Source organism: Aythya ferina, assembly GCF_964211825.1.
Source record: "Aythya ferina genome assembly, chromosome: 6".
Taxonomy (NCBI): domain Eukaryota; kingdom Metazoa; phylum Chordata; class Aves; order Anseriformes; family Anatidae; genus Aythya; species Aythya ferina.
In genome coordinates this window covers 25,395,872-25,419,120 of record NC_140303.1, presented here as the reverse complement: position 1 = coordinate 25,419,120, position 23,249 = coordinate 25,395,872, and the positions used below count along the sequence as shown (strand labels likewise).

The window sequence follows — 23,249 nt, the reverse complement described above, 5'->3', positions numbered from 1 at the left end:
GGGGCTTGTGTCCTGGGTGTCGCTCATTTGGGTCCAGCTTGATCCCAATCCCAGCCCAGCCACACTTCAGACTATTTCTGGGGTCCAGAGGGCCTGGTGACCAGGCAGGAACAGGGCACAGCAGGGTAGAAGAAGGATGGGAGGAGGGGGGAGAGGACATGTCCCTGAGCACAGTGGAGGGTTTATGAGGATGTCCTGTAGTCACACAGTGTGGTTTGCCCGAAGGATCTGGGGCACAGACCCTGCCCTTACACCACGGACACAGCAGGGGCTGGCTGACAGCATGGAACCGCCCGGCAGCCCCTCGGTGTCCTCAAACCCCTTCCACTGTGCCCCTGGGAGACACAGGCAGGGGTCTCTGCAGCCTGGGGCTCGTCACTGCATGGCTGGGGCCGTTCACAGTGGCAGCGCTCCCTGCCACGCTTCGGTGGGCCGGGGGCACGGGGTTGGCACGTGCACGCCGCATCCCTGGGGCAGGGGGAAGCAGGCGGCCGGGGCCGTGCGTGCTCCCCGCCGGAGGCAGCCTATCATGCCGTATTGACCCGCACTGGAGGCAGGAACATGTGTGCCATGCACGGATCGATGGGAAGATTGAAGATGCGTGTGCGCTTGCCGGACGGCTGGGGGAAGCTTTGCCGTTGGCACCGGCAGCGCAGTGAAGGTCACGCTGACCTGCGGCGCGGTCCCCGGGGAGAGGCGAGGCCGCTGCCGAGCTGCTGGGGGGGTGTGGGGGGGTCTCACTGCCTGTGCTACCGGACCCCGGCCTCCCCATCGGGCTCCGAACCCCCCGGAGAGAGCCGCATCTCCTGGGGGGCTGTCTGCTGGAGGCAGGGAAGCGGTGGGGAAACTGAGGCAGGGACACCACGGTGCCGCGCAGGGGAGCGGCTGGCCCCAGGAGCCGGTGCCCCCCACCCTCACCCCGGCCCCCAGCCCACCGAGCAGAGCAGGCAGAGCCCCCCCAGCTGCGGGCAGGACGGGGCAGCAGGCGGGGGTGCCGGGGGTGCTGCGGGGAAGCCCCGCGGCTCCCCCGTCCCGGGGCTCGGCGCCCGCCGGGCTGGGGCGCAGCGGGCCGCGGCAGGGAGGCGGTTAACGGCCAGGGAGCCGCCGAGGCAGGAGGAGTCCGCGGGCGGGCGAGCAGGAGGGGGCCGCCGGGCGAGCTGCCCGCAGGCTGCCCGCCCCCGCCGAGCCGCCCCGAGCCGCCCCGAGCCGTGCCGAGCCGCGCCGAGCCGTGCCGTGCCGCGCTGCCCCGGGGCGCACGGGCCGGGGCGAGGCGCACAGCGCGGCGGCGGCGGCGGCGGCGGCGGCGGGGGGCAGGCACCGTGCCCCGCCCGCCTCGGCACGGCACGGCACGGCACGGCACGGCACGGCACGGCACGGCACGGCACGGCTCGGCACGGCTCGGCACGGCACGGCCACGGCATCGCAGGGCACGGCTCGGCACGGCTCGGCTCAGCGCGGCATCGCACGGCTTGGCTCGGCGCGGCACGGCTCGGCACCGCTCGGCGCGCCTCGGTTCCGCTCGGCTCGGCGCGGCTCGGCTCGGCGCGGCTCGGCACGGCTCGGCTCGGCTCCGGCAGGTCCCGAGCCATTCAAACAAGTGGCTCCCGCAGCACTTGGGAGCCGGGGCTGGAGAGAGGGCGCGGAGCGGCTCCCCCTGCCCCGGAGGCGCGGGGCCCTTCACACTGCCTCCTTCTCTGGCGCTCGCTCTTTATTTGACGATGAAATAATGTTGACATGTCTTGAATTATTAAGTATTCCCTGGATTTTATTAGCACATGATGCCTAAATGCTGCCTGTATCTGCCGGGGTCTTAACCAGAGAGGAGCGAAGGAGAGAGGCAGAGACACAGAGCGAGGGAGAGGAGAGAGAGGGGTTTTTGACAGCTGTATTTGTGCTGATAAGCGAAGGCACAAGGAGACGATCGACTAGTGAGACAAGAGGGAAGCGGCGGCTCGGAGCTGCTGAGAGGGGCTGCGCTTCCCTCCCGAGACGGCTCGGCCCTCCCGGCGCCGTGCTGGGGCTTGGGGGGGACCCGAGCCCCCTCCCAGCGCCTGGCCGGGCTCTCGGCCGGTGCCCGTGCCGGGGGGCAGCCCGCTGGCTGGGCACGCCGGCCGCGCGGGGCAGATGCCGATTGAGATCGTGTGTAAAATCAAATTTGCCGAGGAGGATGAGAAGCAGAAGGAGAAAGAAGAAGGGGACAAGGAGAGCCTGATCGAGGAGCCCGCGCGGCCCCGCTCCCGGGACCTGGCCGCCTTCGCCAGCGCCAGCACGCTGCACGGCCTGGGGCACATCTGCCGCTCGGGGCGGCTGGGCGTGCGCCAGACCCTCTGGGCGCTCGCCTTCCTGGCCTCGCTCGCCTTCTTCCTCTACCAGGCGGCCAAGTCGGCGCTGCTCTACCTGGAGCACCCCCACGTCATGGCCCTGGACGAGGAGGCCATCCGCGAGATGGTCTTCCCCGCCATCACCATCTGCAACATCAACCGCTACCGCCACTCGGCGCTCACCGACGCCGACATCTTCCACCTGGCCAACATGACCGGGCTGCCCCCCAAGGACCGCGACGGCCACAAGGCCACGGACCTGCTCTACCCCGACCCCGACATGGCCGACATCGTCAACCGCACCGGCCACCAGCTCGACGACATGCTCAAGAGCTGCAACTTCAGCGGCGAGAACTGCTCCTCCCGGGATTTCACTGTGGTGAGTGCGCAGCCCCGGGGACGCCGCCGGCGCTGGGGGGGCTCTGACCCCGCCGTGTCCTCGCCGCAGCGGGGCTCCCCGGCTCGCTCCGGCTGCTGAAGTTTTGCATCTCTCCGTGTTCGAGTTTCCCTCCAAGTTTCGCATGGAGAGAGAGAGAGGATCCTCCGTGGGAGCTCTCTGCTGCAGGACCGCGCTGCTGGCAGCTCCGGGGCTGCAGGAGGGGGTCGTGGGCAGGAGCGGGGGCGGATGGGGGAGCGGGGCGCAGCCGTCCCCGGGGTGGGCGAGCAGCGGGAAGGGGAAAGTGGTGGCACGGAGCCCTGCTCCAGCCTCTCCTCACCGCGGGTTGAGCTGCTCCATCGCAGGGCATTTTGCACAGCAAGAGTGGAATGGGGGGGCCGGGACCCCTTTGCACGTAGGAGAGCCCCCCTGCCTTCGGGGGTGGGCACTGGGATGTGTGTGAATGCGGGAGGCTGTCAGCATTGCACACTCGTGTGTGTGTGTGCAAATGCACGTGCCCAGCACCCCCAGAGGGTCTGCTTCGGGGCATGGCCACATCCGGGTGCCCTGGGGGCCACCCCCAAAGCTGGGGGTCCCCGGACCCCAGCAGCACCGTGCCCACCCAGGCAGCGAGCTCCCAGCCGGGCACCGCGACTGTGAGGCTCTCGCTAATGTTGAGCCTGGAATCACAAATCCCCGCTGTGGTTTGGGGAAATAAATGTGCTGAACGGGCGGAATACCTGATGGGACCCCTTTCAGCCCGTAATGACTCTGGAAATGAGCCGCCTCTCTGCTCCGGCTGCCAGGGGCTGCTGCTCTGCCTGCTCGCTGCGCTCCCCGGAGCAGCGCTGCCAGCCGGAGCCCGCTCCGTGCCGGGGAGGGGGGTGCGATACCGGGGGCTGCGCAGCCTGCTGAGGGGAGAGGAGGCTCCGTGGGGCTGGAAATGGCTGATGCAGCACGTCCTGCTTCACTTCGTGCCCATCGCTGCAAAGCCTTTCTAGTGCGGGGTGCTGCCGTCCTAGGGAAAGCACCGTTTGGGGAGGTGTTACAGGGGGGCTGCCGTGGGGAGCGTTTACCTGCAGTGGGGTGGGGAGGAGCGGGGGGCAGCAGGGGGGACCCTCCTCCTCCTGGGGTTTTGCTGGGCTCTGTGCTTGCTGTAGCCGAGCTGCCCGAGTTTGGGTGCTGGGGAGAAGTGAGATCCTTCAGGGAGAGCACAGGGAGCCCCAGTGCTGGGCAATCCTGCACGTGGCATGTGGGGCTCAGCCACGCTGGCTGGTGGGAAGGTGGAGAGCCCAGCATCGTGCCGGGTAGCAGCACGGCATGGCAGTGGGATTTGGGCTGGGTACCAGCTTCCTAGAGCACGGATATACATGGGGACAGCCACTGGGACTGTCCGGTGTGCTGTCTCCATGTGCTGGAGCAGGCTCCAGGCAGCGGGGTCAGGACGGGGAGCCCAGAGCCGGAGGCACCCGGAGCAGTCAGCAGGCAGGGCTGTCCCTGCCACCTCTCGCTGGCCACTTTCCCGATGCACCTGGAGCCAAGGGGCGATCTCGGGACAGAAGAAGGTGCAAGGCACGGGCTTGGGAAGGGGAGGGGAAGGCAGGAGCAGAGGGGAGGGATTCGGCAGCCTCTCTGTGCCACGCAGCACGTCCCAGAGCCGTGCCAGGCAGTGGCGGGACCTGCCGAGGCAGCGCACCATTTGCAGCTGGAGCCTGCTGCTCCCATTCCCTGAGCTGAATCTGTCCCCTGTGCCTCCTCCTGGGGATGATTCAAGCACGGTGTTTGCAGCTTGGCAGGCACGGGTGAGTCCCAGCCGCCACGTGTGGGCTTGGGAGCCGCCGTGCCTGCCAGCTGTGGCCCCGGTGCAGGAGCACCCGGTGCTGCGCCGCACCCCGCTGTCACACCGAGCTCCCGGCCCTGGGTGCCCCGCGTGCCTTTCTGCTCACAGGGCTCCTGTGAGCCCACCGCAGCGGGTGCTCTGCGGGCGTCCCTGCAGGGATGGAGGGCTCGCAGGGCTCTCAGCGCCCGGAGCAGAGGTTGTGTCCCCAGGGAAGGCAGGGAAGGGAAGTTTTCCCTTGCAGCTCCCCGGGGCTGTGCTTGCAGGGGTGCTGGCGCCGGTCCTCTGCTCTGTGCGCACGGGGGGCTTCAGGCAGAGGCCAGAAGCGTGACGGCCCCTGGGTGGCCGTGGGCAGCCTGCCCGCCGGGCCAGCAGCGCTGCCGAGCCGGAGCGCGGAGCTCGCAGCCGGTGAGCACAGGATAAACAGCTCGCGCGGGTTCTTTAAGTAGGCGCCGCGAGTGGTAAATGATCTTCCCCTATTTAACGTCACAAATCCTCATTCTTTATGGGATAGCAAATTAAGAAACTATGGGGAGAAAAATCCCCAGCGTAAGCATCTTCCGTGTAATAAAGCCCGGCTGGGCTGTAAATCTCCCCAGGCGGCAGGGACAGCACCGAGCCGCAGCGAGGCTCCCCTGCAGCCTGCTGACAAATGTGCCCCGTGCGCAGGCTGCCGGGAACCCTGGGCAGAGCCTTTTCCTACCCCTCTGCACCCCTTACTGGGGGGCAGCCCCGTCCCCTGGGGTGCACTGCCCCGTGCCATGGGCACGCTGCCCGCTGCCCGGGGCAGGCCGCTGGGTGCCGAGCCTGGCCGGGCGGGCGCAGCTGCGGCACCGAGGGTGCGAGGCGTGCGGCGGTGCTGCAGGGAATCAATAGCTCGCTTTCCGCGCCATTAAGGGGGAGGCGTCCCCGCGGGGCCGGGGCTCAGCTGCGGCTGGTGGCCCGTGGCCGCACGGTAGCCCGCTGGCACCCAGCCCCGGGGCCATGCTGGCCACCCCTGGGTGCACCGCGGCGCTGGGGACAGCGGAGGTGGCTTTGGGCAGGGCAGGGCAGGTGGCGGCCAGGCCAGCAGCTCGCCCTGGCTCCTCGCAGGCTGTGCTGGTGGTTGTGCCGGAGCCTCTCTCAAAACCACGTTCCCCCATCAAAAGCCTTTTGTTTGTGAGCCGCTGCTGCTGCCGAGGCCGCTCCTGCGAGAGCTGGGGCTGGGGGAGCGCAGAGGTTGCCCAGAGCTGGCAGCGGCCTCAGAGCTGGCAGCGGCCCCGGCTCTCCTGGCAGGGCCCCCCCGGGCCGTGGGCTGTGCGGGGCTCTCTGCACCCCATGCTGACCCCCAGGAGAAAACCCCACACGGGTGGGCAGCGTTGGCTGCGTGCTGCCGGCTGGTGGGGGGCTGCAAAGCGCCGCGTGGGGCCGAGCCCTGCAGCCCCCCGGCGGGGAGGGCACGTCCCCAGCTGCCTCCTTCCCCCCTGCAATCGGCGCCACTCCTGACGCGGGGACTCTGTCTGACCTTTCCGCCAGAACCATATTTAATACACGTTGCATTTTCAACCTGTTTGTACACCTGGAAAAAGCTGGGCTCGTTCCTCTCCCCCTGCCCCTGCCCCACCTGGTGCTGCTGCTCACCCACCGAGGCGTTCAGCCACCCCGTTTTGCCTCTTCGTGGTCTGTTCGCCACGGGGAGCAGGGGGCTGGGGGCACACATTTCCCTTCCATGTTGGCCCTGCAAGGCCCTGTGAGCCTCCTGCTCGCTGCAGCCCCCAGGCAGAGCTGAGGACCGGGCAGGATGTGTCACCGTGCTGTGCCGTGCTGGCACGGCCCCAGATCTGTGTCTCTGGTGGCGCAGATGGGCTCTGTTTCCTCGTGCTCCTGTCCGGAGCGGTGGCAGCTCTGGCACGGTTACACATGAGCCGCCCGGGCACGGCTCGAGGCGCTGCTTGTGCCAGAAACCGGGGGACTTTAATGCAATTCGTTGCCATTTAATTTTACACAATTCCTGCTGCTTAATCCGCTGAGAAATGCTAATTTATACAATTCACGTCTAAAAATAAATGTCAGTCCAGCAGCTCCCAGCAGTGGGTAGCTGCTCCCCCGAGCCCCCGCTGGAGCCTCGTGCGGGGGACCCCAGCTCGGGGCGCACCCCCGAGGTGCCCAGGCCTTGGGGTGCAGCCCCGGGGCCGGCAGCTGTGGGGTGATGGGGTTATGGGGTGCCATGGTAGGGCAGCGAGGGGCTGGCTGGTCCCACGGGTGTCACCGCAGAGCCCCTCATCGCAGCGGGTCTGGGTGCTCCGTGGCAAGGAGATGCGGGGTGTCACGGTGGTTTGGCCGCCTTTTGGGATGGATTGGGAGGTGGGAGGCGTGCAGGGCCTCTGAGCTGTCTTTGAGGCCCAATTCCTGGGGCTTTCCCCAGGGAGGGCAGCCTGGCCCGGCGTGCAGCTGCAGCCGACAGCGCTCAAGGCCAGCGCCCCGGTGCCAAAGAGGCGCCCGGTGCCAGGGGCTGGCACGGGGACACCCGAGCCGTGTGTGCTGGGTCCGGCCGCGGGTCAGGGCAGCCCCCGCGTAGCTGGTAGACATGGATATGTTGTAAGGCACCTTTCATTCCTGTGGGAGCGTAGGGAAGCCCATACCCCATCTGCCTGGGCTGCCTGGATGCATCCCTACCTCCCTGAGCATGCAGGGGACGGGGACAGGGTGGGATCCTGCTGGGAAGCAGTGGAGAGGACAAGCCCGTTCTGATGCCCATCCACACGGGGTGGCACCAGCCCTGGTGGCAGCGTGGGGACAGGTCCCTGGGGCAGCGGGTGGGCTGCGAGGGCTGCGGGAGCCCAGGGTGGGGGGGAGCAGGGGCGCGGGGGCGGCGCGGCGGGGGAGCGGAGATGCTGGAGGAGCCGGCGGCTTTCCCACCGCATCCCTGATTGAGATCGGATCACCGCGAGCATAAAAAAGCTCTCTTCATAATTATATTTAATGAATTGACTTTAAAAGCTCTTACACTCTTATCTGGGTAATTTAATATCACACACTTAATAAGCCTGTCTCCGATACGGGGGGGAGCCAGCGGCCGCGACGCCCGCGCCTGGTGTGGCTCCCCGGGGACACGGGACGTGCTGCACGGCTGGCCCCACGTGGAGGGCTGGGTGGATCAGGGGACCCCGCTGTCCCCTGGGGACAGGGCACCCCTGGGGGCTTGGTGCAGGGGCTGGGGGACCATGGGGCTGGGGGGCACGGTGCCATGGGGCTGGATAGGGGTGAGGTGACTGCCTGTGGGTCCAAGGGGGCTCACGGGGTGCAGGAGGCTGGCTGTGGGATCTGCGGGCATGGGGCAGGGCTGGCTGGGGTGCCAGCACTGGGGGTGGACACCGTGTGGCTGGCAGGGCTGTGCTGCGACCCTGTCCCCAGTGTCACTGTCACCTGTGGCAGGAGCCCCGTGGCCAGGAGGCACTGGGGGCAGCCGCAGGGCAGAGCACACAGCGTGGGCCCCCGGTGCTGTGTCCATCCTGCTCCTGCACACCCAGGGCTCACCAAAACAGGGCACTGGATCCCAGTGACACAGCCACTGTGGGGACAGTGGGGCAGGCATTGGGGCAGAGCCAGCTGGGGGGGCAGAAGGAGGGCTGCCGCTGACCCAGCAGTGCATGCACCTGCCCAGGGACACAGGAGCAGCCCCCAGCACCCCACAGCCACAGCGGGGGTGACAAAGCCAGCAGCCGGGCTCCCGGCACCCCCCCAGCCCTGCCCCACACGGCTCCCCACAGCCGGGACGGGGACCGGCAGGGTGCGGAGGGCGAGGGCGCAGCGCTGGCGCGCAGCTGGCCGTCCCCGTGCTGCCTGGCGGTGCCGGCTGCCGTGCCAGCACGCGGTGCCAAGGCCGGGCGGGCTGCGGGGAGCCGCGTGCCAAGGCGGTGACGTGGGGGGGACGCAGCTGCCACCTGGCCCTGCCTGGGGCGGCAGTCCCCAGGAGAGGGGTTCCCGGGCACCCTGCGGGCAGCCCCGGGGCGCGGGGCCGGGTCTCCCCGCGCTGGAACGGGAGGTTTACGGGGCTGCACTAAGTGACGCAAATGGTTTGAAGCCCATAAAGAGAGACGGTTTTATGTAAGACGACTATATAAAGCTCTGCTGTTCTGCCATTGATGAGATATAGGCCTTTATTTATAGAAGGCAATGTTTGCGGTGCGAGGGCTGAACGCCAGCCAGGGACCCGCGGATAGGGCGTCGAGTCATTTCACATGCAGCTGCCGTCGACACTGTTCACACATTAAAGAAAAAAATTAACAAGTTTGCAGCCAGTCAGGTGGAAAAAACAATAATTGTCGAAAACCGTATTTCCCCCTTTTTCCAATAACAAATAGCTGAAGCGCTGCTGGGGAGGCTTGGGCTTGCTCAGCGCCTGCACAGAGCCGGCTGAGGCTGCGGCACGGCCGGGAGGGGGGCACTGGACAAGGGGGGGGCACGCTGGGGCCGTGGGGCTCCGGCAGAGCTGGACATCTCCCCAGGGCACCATGTCCCCTCCCTGCCCCGTGCTCGCTGTCCCCAGGGCGCAGGCAGGCACGGCGTGGGGCTGAGGATGCTCTGTGCGCGGTGGCTGCAGACAAAGCCCTGCTGGCTGGGTTTCCCTGCCAGCAGCTCCCCGCCCGCGCGCAGGGGGATGTGCTGGGGTTATTTCTTGGCCAGATGTGGCCGGGTTCTTGCTGGCGAGCGAGCAGCACGTCCCTGTGGTCAGAGCGCCCTGCCAAATTTCGTTTCATGCACGAAAGGAGGAAAAACTTCTCATGATTAATTGCGCAACAGGGGAGAACACGCAGCTCTCTAACCTGCTCCTTGCTGATCGCTGCCCTTTTCTTCCTCGCTGCAAGTGCAGCTGGGGAGAAGGGGGCGAGCTCTTCCCCAGGGCATGCTGTGCTGCACAACCCTGGGGCTGCACGGGCAGCGAGCGGCGAGCTCGGTGGTGCACGGCGAGGGCAGGAGGTGCTGGAACAGCCCTCGCTGCCCTCCTAACCCTGCGAGGGGAGGGAAGGCAGGCAGGGCTTCACAGCAGGAGAGCAGTCAGGCTGGTGCTTGAGCTGCTTTCTTGCAGCTCCCTGCACATTGCTGCGGGCTGATGTCCGAGGCTGTCCCTTGCTTACGCTGCAAAACCTTCCCTCTGTGCACTGAGCCGTGCCCTCGGTGTGCTGCGCCAGCGCGGCTGCGGGCAGGGCACTGCCTGCCCCCTCTGTGTGCTGCCTGCTTGCAGCAGGGAGAGGAGGAGCGGGGTCACGGGGCCAAGCTGGGGCACATCTGGGCTCTGTGCCTGCACGGCCGGTCCCCCCCGGGCAGCACACACGGGTGGGGAGGGTCCTGGGCACCCCAAGCTCTCCGCTCCCTCCCCGGGAGCAGCTGCTCACTGGGTGCTGAACGGCCATTAAGCACCGGCTGAGCTTTGATGGAGTCAACAGGTTTTCCTCCAGCGGAACAAAAGGTTACCTGCTTGATTGCAGAGCTGGGAGCACAGGCAGAGGTGAAAAGCGAGGGCAGGAAAGCCAGAGGCCGGGAGAGCTGCGGGTGCCCTGTCTGTGTCAGGGAGCTCAGAGACACCGCCAGCCACGAGCCCATGGGGTGTGCGGGGCCAGGGCCCAGGGTGGGAGGGGAGAGCTGGCACCAGCCTCATCAGCCAGAGCCCTGATTAATCACTAGCTGCCAGCCCTCCAGCCTGCAGCTCATTAGCAGTTTAATTCCTGTGCCCATCGTGCTGGAGGGCCGCACGGCTCTGATTGAGCCGCTGGGACGGGCTGGGGCTGCCCACCAGGGCCAGCAGAGCGGGCAGGGGCAGGCAGGAGCTGGGTGCCCCAGCAGGGCAGTGCTGGGCGCACAGTGGTGGGCACGGCCTCGCGTCCCAGCTGCCAGGAGGGGTTTTGATGGGAGCAGCCCAAACCCTGCCCTGGCTCTGGAGCTGCAATCTGTGCTGTTTCTCCCCAGCCGGAGGAGGGAGGGGGCCACACAGAGCCGGGGCCCTGGTGGGAGCAGGGAAGCATCTCCATCTGTCTGCAGCGCTCAGCGGCTGGAGAGGCCAAGGTGGCCCCCGAGCGGGGCTGTCCCCAGGTCACCTCTGCGCAGGAGGCAGGGCTGGCACGGCATCTGTGGCTGCCCGGGGCAGGGCAGGGAGCAGCTGCCCCCCTGGGGACCGAGGACACTGCAAATCCGAGGTGGATGCAAGCATTAATTATGTCCCGGCTGCTCGGCCACTGCCATGGCTGCTCGTGCAGAGAGAAGGGGTTACACCGGTGGCATGTGCTGGCTGTCACCCCGCTGTGCCCCACGCAGTGCCGTGCCAGCCAGCCCTGCCCTGCCCAGCCCCAGGAGGTGAATGGCAAGAGGAGCAGGAGGCAGGAGCGGTGTGAGCACTGTTGAGCAGCCTGGCTCTGAGATCCCACTCATCAGAGAGCGTCTGCACATCTGTGTGCTAATTATGGACAGAGGTTTGCAGGCTGTCCCTGCCCTGCCTCTCCATGGCCCCCTGCCCGTCCCCATCCCATCCCATCCCATCCCATCCCATCCCATCCCATCCCACCCCATCCCATCCATCCCATCCCCTCCCAGCAGTGTGCACGGTGCCATCCCTGTAGCCCTGGAGCACACAGCAGTGACAGCCACTCCATCCCCAGGTGCCTGCCTGATCTTATCGTGGTGGAGCTGCCTTGCAGAGGGAGTTTTTCAGGCTCTGCCCCTCCCGGCGCTGCTGCTGCTCCGACATCCTGTTTCCTTATCACCTGACATGACCTTAATTTACTCCCCAGGCTGACAGCGCTCCGGGCTTCTCCTCCAGGAGCTGGATCTCAGCGCCGTGCCCTGCCTCACCCGCTGCAGGACCTCGGCACAGGCAGCGGGAGCAGGGCGCAGAGGGCTGCGCAGGGCAGGCAGCACTGGCGGATTGAAATGCTGGCACCGACGACTTCTGTAGCCACGTTATCTCCCAAGCTGGGCAAATATTGGCGGAGGGGAGATTATTCAATAGCAAAGTTTGCAGATGGGAATCACGGCGTGTGATCCCACGGGCTCCGTGCTGCAGCCCGCCTGCTCCGGAGCAGCCTCAGCTCCGTGGGGCTGAGCCTCTCAGGGACACGGCATGGGGACAGGACAGGGCCCTGAGCAGCATCCCGGGGGCCTTCCCCTGTGCTGGTACCCAGCAAGGCACTGGTCCCAGCTTCCCTGCAGCTCCCATCCCACCCCGCAGCACCGGCGTACCCGTACGCACCATGCCAGGGACCCTGCTCAGCCCCACGCAGCCCCGGCACGGTGGGGCTGAGCTTCCCCAGGTGTGGGCACCGCTTGGAGCATCTCTTCTCGTCCTGGAGTCTGCACCCAGCTCCCCTCCCTGGGCAGCTTCTCCATGTGGGCCCTGGTGGCCACTGGGGCTCCTCGGGGGCACCAAGAGGGGTGTCCCCCCCCCAGCACCCAGCCAGGAGCCTCCATCCATCGGCCCCCGCACCCAGGAGCGCGCGGGCTGGGGAAAGCCAGCCCCTATCATGTTTGTTCCATTGATTTAGTGCCGTGGAGAGGGTTTAATCAGCCTTTAGCCTGCACGCTCCAGCATTAAGAACAAATCCATTAGCCACGAGATAACCACAAAGGGTTGCGCTGAGGCTGGATGAGGTCCCAGCGCCTTCAAGATGCAAATTGGCAATCAAAGATCAAAGCCGTGCAGCTCCCTAATCTCTACTAAAAGGGCTCAGCTATTAACGAGCCCTTTCCCGCTGGGCTGTGATCACCCCACTTCACTCCTGTCCCGATGCGTGGCGCATTGTGCCGTGCCCCTGGCCCCCAGGCTGACCCTGGGGATGAGGGCGCAGAGGGGACCCGGGCTGTTTGTTTGCGCCTTGCTGCCTGCGGCTCTGACGTGCTGCTGTCAGATTTGTGCTGGTGCAGAGAGCAAAGCCCCGGGGAGCCGCTGGTCAGCGGGCAGAGGGGGCAAGAAGGGAAAGGGGCAGGGGCTGGGGTGGTGAGGGCCGTGCAGGGCTCGCGCGGAGATTTTGGGAGCAGGGGGAGGTGCTGCCGGGTGGTTTCCTTCCCTCTGCTCACGGATTTAGCCCTGGTGTGGCTGCACCAGGTGGCTCAGGTCAATCCCTGTGGGCCCCAGGGAAATCAGTGCTGGGGATGTGGAGTGGGGGCAGGCGCAGGGCTTGGGCAGGGCCCCCTGGGGCCGTGTTCCCCTTTCTGGGGTATTCCTGCCCGGCTCCTGCGCAGTGCTGAGGCCAGCTGCAGGATGGGGGCTCCCATCACAGCCCCAGCACGCTGGAAGCCGTGAAGCCGTCGAGCTGTGACAGGAGCTGAGCTGCCAGCACCGTCAGCAGATCTCGGGCAGCACAGATGGGCTGCCAGCGCCGGGGCACCGCTCACCCGGGACCCTGGCGGAGAGGCACGCACCACTGCCCGGGTGCCAGCACAGCACTTCCAGCCCCGATGTGCCTGGTCCAGCTCGGGGGAGCAGCATCCACCCCGCAGCACCCCTCTGCACGGCGGGGCGCTCAGGAGGACCAGCGCAGGGGGAGGTTTGGGCTGGGGCTCGGTGCCGCCGGTGGCTCTGACAGCGTCCCCGGGCGGTGGCACAGCCTTGCCCTCGCTGAGCCGGGGCAGCAGGCAGCGAGGCGCTGGCAGCCTCTCAGCCGGGGTGATGATAAATCTTATCAGCGTAAACCCATCCGCAGGCAGCGGGATAACCCCTGTGACAGCCCAGCCTCAGCCGCGCTGCGGATTTACAGATAAATAACAACAAGGCTGGAGGGACCGGGCCTGTGCCGGCACCTGTGGGGGCACCCCGCGGCCACCCCTGCCACCAGAGCGTGTGTGTGGGGACAAAGCCACGCGTGATGCCGGCAGCGCATCCCCTGTGCCCTCGGCCTGCTCGGGCCAGGCGTGGGGCCGGTGCCAGCCGCGGGTGCCAGCAGCGTGGCGGTGCCAGGCGGCGCGGATGCTGCCGGGGGGGCGGCGAGGTGCGCTGGCAGCAGCTGCTGCCCCGGGCTGGCCGCCCCGGCTGGGCTCCCGCGTTGGCTGGCGGTGCGGCCGCGCAGCCGTGGGAGCCGTAATGAGATGGAGCAGCAGAAGGACGGCGAGATAAGGCTGCCTGCGCTGCCCCAGCAGATTAAACGCTGGGATTAAGCAGGCGGTGCCAGCTCTGCTGCCTTTTTATCTCGCTGCTTCTCCCCTCTTATTCTCCCGCAGTCGATAGTGAATGGTCTCGGAGCTGTCAGCAAAGGAAATTGCTTGTTAACCCTTTGGGGACGGGCGCGGGGCTGCCTGCACGGCTGCTTTCAAACAGGAGCCTTCCCCGGGGATGTTGCTGCCTGCAGAGCGGGGCAGGCAGAGCACTGGGGCCGTGGGACCTCCCTGCTCCGTCCCCATCCCAGTGTCCTGCTGCCCAGTGCTGGCCCCGTGGTCCCAATGGGGCTGCACACAAAGGGACTGGTGGCGCTCAGCTCTGGTGCTGTCTCTCAGCCAAAAGCCCCCAGCACCGGGTGGCCGGGGGAGCAATGTGATGGGGCACACGGGGTGACAGCAGCCAGAGAGCGGGGCTGGTCTGCGTCAGGCCCCACAGACCCCTGATGCCCCCCTGGGCACCCTCGATGCTCCCTCCGGGTGCCACTGGGAGCCCAGCACCCAAACCCAGCTCTCGCCCTGTGTGTTGGTGTTTGGAGCGCGGCGCTGAGGCTGGGCTCAGCCCATCACGGCGATTTGCCACGGCGTGATGTGTGCTGCGTGCCCGGGGGCTGCACGTGGGGGAGTCTGAGGATGCAAAACGGGCTGGTAGGAGCGAGAGGCGTGCACGGAGGCGGCAGGAGCGCGGCTTGGCACAGGCCTAACCCGTGCCAGGGGGTGGATGAGCAGCGAGATCTCACGCTCACCTGCAGCGGGCCAGCCCCAGGTGGGATGCTGTGGGGTGGAGAGGGCACGTCCCCGGGTCTGTATGGCCGGGGAGCAGGCAGGGGCAGTGTGCGAGCCCTGGGCAGCCGGGGCTGAGCGTGGCACGGCGCTGGAGCAGCTGCTGTGCGGGGCAGGAGGGCTGAGCCGGAGAGCTGAGCCCGAATCGGGAGAGGAAATGGGAGCAATTGGCACGTGCGGGCTGGCAGGAGGAACGCTGCGAGGGGCTGGGATTGCTGTTTATAAATACATCAAGGGAGTAAACACAACGGAGGGAAGAGAGCTATTTCAGCTCGGGGACAATGCTGGCGCGAGAACAAATGGTACAAAGCGGCCGTGCAGAAATTGGGCTTGGAAAGCAGGAGACCAGCGAGGTCCCGGGCCGGCCGCCCCCCAGGAGGGGAAGGCACAGCGCTGAGCTTGCCGTGCTGCCGGGGGCGGCCGTGTGCTGGCCCCGGGGGTCCGCACGAGTCCGGGTGCCCCAGCTCTGCCCCGCTGGCAGCACAGCCCGCAGCACAGCTGAGCACTTGGTATTCCAGCCGCGAGCCCGCTTGGCACCAACAGGGCTCCCACGTCTCCCTGCTGGCTCCGGGGACACGTCCGCGGGGCTCAGCTGGCACGGGCTGGCCCAGCACATCTGCGCGGGGAGGTGGCAGGAGGGGTGCAGCCCCCCGGGGCGTGCCCGAGGCTCGGGGATTTGGGAGATGGGCTGGGATGCTGGGGGGGATGAGGAACATCCCATAGCGGAGCCCAGCACGGTGCTGGAGGGCCCTGCTTGGGGACAAAGGCGTCCTGGGGACCCCATGGGGGTGGCAGCCCCGGTGCAGGAGCTGTGCCCGGTGCCAGCAGCAGCCCTGTGTGGGGCAAGGACAGGGTGCAGGGGGGCTGCGGGTTTGGGGGGGCGATGGCACCTGTGCTGGAGCTGGGGTGAAGCCAAACTGGCTCCGGTCCTTGCCCCTCCAGGGAGCGGGGAAGGGAAATGGTGCGACCGTGCGTGAGAGGGACGTTTGCAGAGGCGAAAACATCCCACTGGCTCAGAAAATTGCTGCAGAATCGGGCTTGAAATGAGTTGAAATTGCTGAATCCAAGCGGATCTCATATCCCGGGCAGTTGCAGTGCTGGCGTCAGCGCTGCGGCTTCCCTCCGTGGGCACCCAGGCGGGGGCTGTCAGCACCACGGGGGGGGAGCAGGACACCAGGGACACGGCTGGGGATTTGGGGGGGCTCCAGCAGAGCCTGGGCTGGGCTGGCTGCAGCGGGGGGCAGCGTCTGTGGGCATGGCATTACCTGGCTGCGCCCGTGTCACCCCGGGACAAGCAGCACCCCGTGCCTCCAGCTCCATGTGCCCGCTCAGGGAGCATCCTGTGCAATCTGGGGGCTGCAGCCCGTGGCCCAGCTGCTGCTGGGTTGCTGTGCCCAAGCTCACCCCCGGGTTCCCCTGGATGGGCAGCGTGCTGGGGTCTCCCCAGCCCTGTCCCCATTGTGCCCAGTGAGATTTGTCACCTGGGGGTGCCTGCTCCTGCGTGCTGTGCCCGTGCCCTGCTGGCTGCGTGTCCCAGGGGGGGACACGGGACAGGAGCACATGTCCCCGGCGTGCAGGGCCCCCACGCGTGCTGCAGCTCCGTCTCCTTTGCATGCAGGCATGCGGCTGGCAGCTTAGCGCGGCCTCTTGTCTCTGCAGAGCAATCAGGATTTGTCGCTGCTTGCGATGTTTAACGTCGTCTTCCAGAGGCTAAATACCGTGGGGAGCCGTGTAAGCCGCGGAAATACCTGCGTGAGCCGGGATCAGCCGCAGGCAGGCACAATGGGCTTGTAGCGACGAGCATGGGGGGGCTCGGGCATGTGTGGGGCCGGCCCCGGGGCCCCCTGCCATGGGAAACCCCGGTGCTGGTGGATGGGATGTGGTCAGGGTGCCGGGAACCAGCACCCGTGGGGTGCCCACACATGGGGGGCAAGAGGGGGAGCCCCGTGGGGTGGGGGCAGCAGGGTATTGGGGCTCTATGGGGTGGGGAGGGGGATCCTTCAGCCCCCCGGCGGCAGCGATCCCCGGCTGGCATCCGCCTGGCGAGGCGCCGGCAGCTATTTCTGTCAAGGTCAAAGTGTCTCCACGGCACAGAGCAGGGAAATGAGGAATCGTGTCGAGAAATTACCTCCCTAATGGGGTCTCCCCTGCGCGGGGATGCCAGTGTGTGGCAGCTGAGCGGGGAGGCCCGCAGGCGGTGCGGGAGCCCTGCCTCCCGGCCCCGAGGCCCACAGCACCCTTGGGTGCCCCGCGAGGGGAGCAGGGTGCCCAGGGGGCCGTGCCCCCAGCCGTGCCCGGCAGGACACGTGTGCTCCGCTCCACCCCGCGAGGCACTTTTCTGGGTCAGCTGCGGGGAAGAAACCATCTCCCAGAGCAGGCAGCCTCTGCTCTGCCCTTCCTCCTCCTCCTCCTCGCTCTGCTCCCGCGCTCCCTGTTACCTAATTGGGTTTGGCATGCTGGAAAGCCAAAGCCCTTCAGGACTGTGCTGTGCTCTCGCCGGCGAGCTCTCACAGCTGTCCTCGGCACCCTGGCAGCCGACGAGTCAGTAACTCAGCGGGGCGCCGCGGGCACCCCTGCCCTCCCCTCGCCCCCCGCGCCCCCCGCGCCCTGCTGCCCGCCCGGGGCCGCAGGGGACGGCGATGGGGACAGGGACGAGGCCACCGCTGCCACCGCCGCGGGACCTCTCCCTCCCCGCCAGCCCCGGCCCGTGTCCCCGGGTGCCCTCGCCTCTGCGCCCTGGCCCCATCCCTCTCCCCGGTGCCGCCCGGCGCAGTGCGAGCTGGCAGCGAGCAGCGAAATGTCATTTCCTGCGGCCGGGGGAGCTCATCCTCCCTTTACAGAAAAACTAATATCACAGCCGCCCCGGCGCGCCAGGCGCTGATGCTATCAGGCCGGCGGGCTCGGGCTCTCCGAGCCGCAATAAATCCCCGGCCAGCGGCTCCGGCAGCCCCCCCGCTGCCCTCCCGCAGCCCGGGGAGCTCGGGCTGCGCTCCCCCGGGGGGCACCGGGCACCGGGAGCCCGGCGGGGGGCTCGGGCGCAGCCGGGGCCGGCCGGAGCGCGGCGGGGCCGGCTGCCCAAAAGCGGGGCCCTGCTGCCCCCTGCCGGATCCCGGCCCTGCGGGGCCCCCCCCGCTCCCTTTCCCTGCGCTTTGAAGCGCCCCTGACGGGCAGCCGGGCCCCCGCCGCCAGCCCCGAGCCTTTGAGGAGCCGCTGGGGGTGCGCAGATGCCGTCCTCGGCGCCGTCGTCGCTGTCCCCCCCCCTCGCCGTCCCGCTGTGATCAGAGCCGCAGCCGTCACTTCAAAGCGCCCGCCGGGCTCCCACGCAGCAGCAGCCCCCGGGGACGGGGTGGGGGCCCCCGGGCTGCGGGGATTTGGGGTACGGCACCGGGGAGTGGGGGACGCGGGAGGTGACCGCCCCCCCTCCAGGCCTGGCACCGTGAGGGGCAGGGCCCCCAGCCCCACAGATGCTTTGCCCCACGTTGGGTGAGATTTTGGGGGGCATGCAGGGCTTTGGGGGGGCTGTGGGGCCAGAGCAATGGGCAGGGATGCTCTGGGGTGCGGCACCCCCGGGCAAGGGGCTCACAGGGCACTGCTGGGTCAGGGCATCCCTGTGCTGGGGCTGCGGGGACCCCCTGCCTGGGGTAGCACAGCACCCCCCCCACACCCCCGGCCCGGCTCGGGGAGGAATTTTCCATTCCCGAATCGAGGTTGGGGGAAGGCGTGCGGTTGTACCAGCCCCCTCCTCTCCCTCTCCTCGCCCGTCACAGCTCGGGAAGGCGCCTGCCACATCCAGCTCCGGGAAGGTGCGGAGCCAAAAAAGCCTCCCGGGAAGGAGACGGGGAGCGGGGAGCAGGCAGGAGCCCTCCCCCAGCGCAGCGATGCCGCTGCCCCTCTCCTGCTGCCCCGACGGAGAGGCCCTGGCCGCGGCGCAGGGCGGCTTCCTGCGCGCCACCCGCATCCCCGGGCTGCACTACATGGGCACCCGGCCCCAGTCCCGCCTGCGCCGCCTCCTCTGGAGCCTGGCCTTCCTGGCCTCCGCCGGGCTGCTGGCCACCGGGGCCACCGACCGCCTGCGCCACCTGCTCTCGCGCCCCGTGCACACGCGGGCACGCCTGGCCCGGGCGCCCCAGCTGCGCTTCCCGGCCATCACCCTCTGCAACCCCAACCGGGCGCGCTTCCTGCAGCTCACCAAGCCCGACCTCTACTCGGTGGGGCAGTGGCTGGGGCTGTCGCGGGAGGACCGCTCGCTGGTGCCCGAGCTGCTGGCCGTGCTGGGGGACGAGCGGCGCCGCTGGCTCGAGCGCCTGGCCAACTACTCGCGCTTCCTGCCGCCCCGCCGCTCCGAGCGCACCATGCAGAGCTTCTTCCACCGCCTGGGCCACCAGATCGAGGACATGCTGGTGGAGTGCCGCTTCCAGGGCGAGCGCTGCGGCCCCCAGCACTTCGTCCCCGTGAGTCCCCGACTCGGGTGCCCAGCACCAGCCCCAGGGGCCCTGCGGGACTGTAAAGGGGGGCCCGGACCTTATCCTGCTTGCAGAGCGCCCTGCCTGAGCCCTTCCCCATCCTCACCCTCCCTCTCTCCATCCCCAGGTCTATACGCGCTACGGCAAATGCTACACCTTCAACGGGGACCGGAGGAACCCGCGGGTCACCCGCCAGGGCGGCATGGGCAACGGGCTGGAGATCATGCTGGACATCCAGCAGGAGGAATACCTGCCCATCTGGAGGGAGACCAGTGAGTGGGGCTGCGGGCAGGGCACGGGGTACAGGGGCTGAGGGCTGTCCCGTGGGACCGGCTGCCCACGCCCCCTTCCATCCCCCCCAGATGAGACATCGTTCGAAGCTGGCATCCGAGTCCAGATCCACAGCCAGGACGAGCCGCCCTACATCCATCAGCTGGGCTTCGGCGTCTCGCCTGGCTTCCAGACCTTCGTGTCCTGCCAGGAGCAGCGGGTAAGGCCGGCTCAGGGGGCTGGCCATATGGGGCCAAGCCGTGGGGACAGCGGGGTGGTGCCGTTCCCGGGGATGCCGCTTCGCCCCACGCGGCCCCAACCCCTGCCGGGCGGTGGTGATACCCCACAGCCCCGGGGATGTCCCGGCCCCGTGCGTCCCTGCAGCGATGCCCTCCCTCCCCGGCAGCTCACCTACCTGCCGCAGCCGTGGGGCAACTGCCGGGCCAGCGTGCAGGGGGAGCAGACGCTGCCTGGCTACGACACCTACAGCATCGCCGCCTGCCGCCTGCAGTGTGAGAAGGAGGCCGTGGTGCGCAGCTGCCACTGCCGCATGGTCCACATGCCAGGTGAGGGTCCCGCCCGCCCCTGCACCCAGGGGTCGCCCCCACCCCATCGCTCGGCCCCTGCCACCCCCTAGAGGGGAGCGAGCGCGGGGTGGGGTGTGTGAGACTCCCACCCCCTGACCTGCAGCTTCCCCGCAGGCAACGAGTCCATCTGCTCTCCCAACGTCTACATCGAGTGTGCTGACCACACGCTGGGTAGGTGTGGGGCCGGGAGGGAGAGAGGGTGGCCCGGGAGGGATTTTGGGGGCAGGGGGTGTGTGCAGCCGTGCCCAGCGGTGCGTGCCCCCAGACGCGGCGGTGGAGGACAGCCAGGAGCGCTGCAGCTGCCCCACGCCGTGCAACCTGACCCGCTACGGCAAGGAGATCTCCATGGTGCGCATCCCCAACAAGGGCTCGGCGCGCTACCTGGCCCGCAAGTACAACAAGAACGAGACCTACATTCGGTGAGCCCCCGGGGCTGGGGCTGGCAGGGGGCTGGGGGGGCTCCTGGAGGCGTGCGGGGTTGGGGGACACTGGAAATCTGGGGTCCCCCTGCTGCTGGCAGCATGTGGAGACCGGGTCCTGGCACGCACGGTCCCTGCAGCATCCCCTCCCCAGGGGGACTGTGGTTAGAGGGGGGACACCGTCTCCTTGGTGTCCTCCCAGCCTGCCCGTCCCCACCCCACAGTCCCACCGTGGCCATGACGTGTCCCTTCTGTGTCCCCTCCACACCTAGGGCCCCACAGACCCAGCCTCTGCAACTCACAAGGGTGCCAGGAGCACCCTGGGGCGGGGTGGATGGGAGCTGGGGGAGGCTGGGGGCAATGTGGGTGGTGACCGGCTCCACGGTGTCCCCGCAGGGAGAACTTCCTGGTGCTGGACATCTTCTTCGAGGCGCTCAACTACGAGGCCATTGAGCAGAAGAAAGCCTACGACCTTGCCGGGCTTCTCGGTGACTCCCCAGCCTTCCTGCAGGACCCCCAGCTCCCCCTGTCCTGCAGCCCCAAACCCCATTACCACCTTGTTCCCCTCTGTCCTTTGGCCCTGTCACCTCTCTGTCCCCCTCCATCCTTTAGCCCTGGCACTGCCGTCCCCCCCCAGCCCAAAGGGGCTGTGCAGCAGCTCCCGGTGACCCTCTCTCCCCTCTCCTCCCCAGGGGACATCGGGGGACAGATGGGCCTGTTCATCGGCGCCAGCATCCTCACCATCCTGGAGATCCTGGACTACATCTACGAGGTGCGCTAGGAGCCGAGCAGGGGCCAGGCTCCCCGGGGAGGGGGTGGCCGTGCAGAGCGGGGTGCCCCCATGGGGTGCCGTGTGCGTGGGGCTCTGGGGCTGACCCCTCTGCCCCCAGGTGATCCGCGACAGGGTGAGCCGTGTCCTGCGCCGCTCCAAGCCGCCCCTGAAGAAGCCCTCGGGCAGCATCGCCACGCTGGGGCTGGAGGAGCTCAAGGACCAGGTACCCCGCCGGGGTGGGCTGCGAGGGCAGGGACCTGGGCAGGGTCTCCCCAGCCCCGTGGGGACGGGACGTGGCTCCCCAGGGCCAGGCTGCCGAGCTGTGGGATGGATATAGGGGAAGGGCCGGGGGGCAGGAGGGCGCCCCCGTGACGCTGCCGTCCCCGCAGAGCCCCTGCGAGACGCTGGGCCGGCACGTGGAGGGCGCCTACAACGCGGGCATCCTGCCCAACCACCACCACCGCCACCACTACCCGCACCAGGGCGTCTTCGAGGACTTCGCCTGCTAGGCCAGCTGGGGACAGGGGGCAGCCAGCCCCCACCCCCCGCTGTCCCCTCCCCGCTGTCCTCACGGAGAGGCACCGCGGCACAGGGATCAGCCACGCCGCTCGCCCCCGGCCGTGCCACCGGCACCGCCGCGGCCCCCAGCCCCTCCACCCAGCCCCTCCGGTTGCCCCTGGCGTGTGGGGTCAGCCCTGTCTCAAGCACACGGGATGGGGGGGCCGCCCCCTGTCCGGCAGCAAGAGCAGCCCTGGGCCCAAAACTGCATGCCAGGGGGGCTTCGGGGGAGCGGAGGGGCCCCCGCGATGCAGAGCATGCGAGGGGGGGGCTGGGTTTCCCTCGAGGCCCCCCAGGCCCTTCCCTGCTGACCCCTCCTGGGGGGTCTCTGCCCTGCCCCGGCCCCCCGGCCCCCTCCCAGGGCATGTGGCAGGGCCGGGGGCTCCCACCTGCAGTCACACCTGCATGGCACCTCCCTGCCGCCCCTCCGGCCCCCGGCACCACCACCACTGTGACACCCCCCCGACACCTCCCCTCCTTCCCCAGCCCCACGCAGCCCCCTGGGGCTGCAGCCCCCCGCCCCGTAGCCGCCCCCAGCCAGACCCCTGCACTGTGACCCCCCCACACTCCAGTGTTAGCCCCCAGCCCCGCGGACCTCTCCCCGCTCTCCTGCCCTGAACCCTCTCCTCCCAGTGCCCCACAGCCCCCTCCAGCCTCCCCGCTCGCCCCGAGCAGGCTGTCCTCAGGCACAGCCACCCAGCACGGCACGGAGCACCCGTCCTCGCTCCCCTGGCTGTCACAGCTCTTCTGCACCGTGCACGTCCCCACCCCTGCCACGTCCCCCCTCCCCCGGGTGCTGAGCGCCCACTGTGCCTCCCCCAGCCTGGATGGGGTCAGGAGGGTGCCCCGTGCCCAGCACAGCCCCGGGGGGGGTGGCAGGACCCCATCAGGACCCCCCCTGGTGACCCCTTCCCGTAGGACATCTCCTCCTCCCCCTCCACTGTAGCAGACACCAGCGCAGGGCAAACAGCCCCAAAATATCTCAGGAGGGGGGGGCCGGCTGGCAAAGCCCCCCTCGACACGCACACACGGCAGAGAGGGGGACCCGCGGCAGGAATTGGTGACATCGGGGGGGAGATGGGATGGGACCTAGCCTGGCTACACCCCCAGTGCCCCGAGACCCTAGAGGGCACAGCCGTGCCGTGGCCAAAGCCATAGCTGCAGGAGGAGCCCCTCCACCACCGCGTGTGCCCGGGAGGGTGTCCAGCTCCCCGTGGGGCGGTGGCACGCGTGGCGTGGGACCCCAGCCCCAGGGAACGGCCACCCTGTGCCCACCCCGTGCTCCTGCACCAGCAGCTGGGTGCAAGCAGAAGCATCCCCGCAGCGATGCCAGGCCCCCCACCAGCACCACAGGGGGAAGGAGGGTGCCTGGGCACCGGGTGCAGGATGTGGCCCCCTCCCTGGCAGCGGGAGCGAGCCCCGGGCAGGGCGGGCACGGGCAGGGCGGCGGGAGGTGGCCGTCGGAGGTGTGCGCCACTGTTTTATAGATGTACAAAAGCTCCCTAATAAAGAGGCACAAGTAGGTCCAGAGCTGCCTGCGTGGCTGGGGGGGCACGGAGGGGTGGGGATCCTCACGCCTTCCCCAAAAAAGCTGTGCTCTGGCTGCACACCAGCACCAGGAGCTCTCACGTCGTCTCCGCGGGCCGGAGCACAACGGGTGTGCCGTGGCAGGGCGGGCGCCCCGGCAGCACCCTGCTGGGCTCTATCAGCCCCGTGCAGGCGGTGCTGGGGGGGGAATCAGGC

General features: G+C 68.5%; 1 protein-coding gene across 2 annotated transcripts; it reads left to right on the top strand.

The window, feature by feature from the left end:
- The first annotated feature begins 1,259 nt into the window (after positions 1-1,259).
- Positions 1,260-23,036, top strand: ASIC4 (acid sensing ion channel subunit family member 4). Of its 2 annotated transcripts, none has more exons than XM_084523762.1 (10): positions 1,260-2,700; positions 19,028-19,172; positions 19,263-19,390; positions 19,577-19,736; positions 19,872-19,928; positions 20,023-20,176; positions 20,573-20,664; positions 20,869-20,948; positions 21,067-21,171; positions 21,338-23,036. In XM_084523762.1, exons 1-10 carry the CDS (start codon positions 2,125-2,127, stop codon positions 21,455-21,457), a joined length of 1,617 nt encoding a protein of 538 aa, XP_084379888.1. In that variant the 5' UTR covers positions 1,260-2,124; the 3' UTR covers positions 21,458-23,036. The 2 variants fall into 2 exon arrangements, with proteins under 2 accessions (XP_084379888.1, XP_084379889.1); XM_084523763.1 differs by lacking the exon at positions 1,260-2,700 and adding an exon at positions 18,261-18,888.
- The last annotated feature ends 213 nt before the right edge of the window (positions 23,037-23,249 follow it).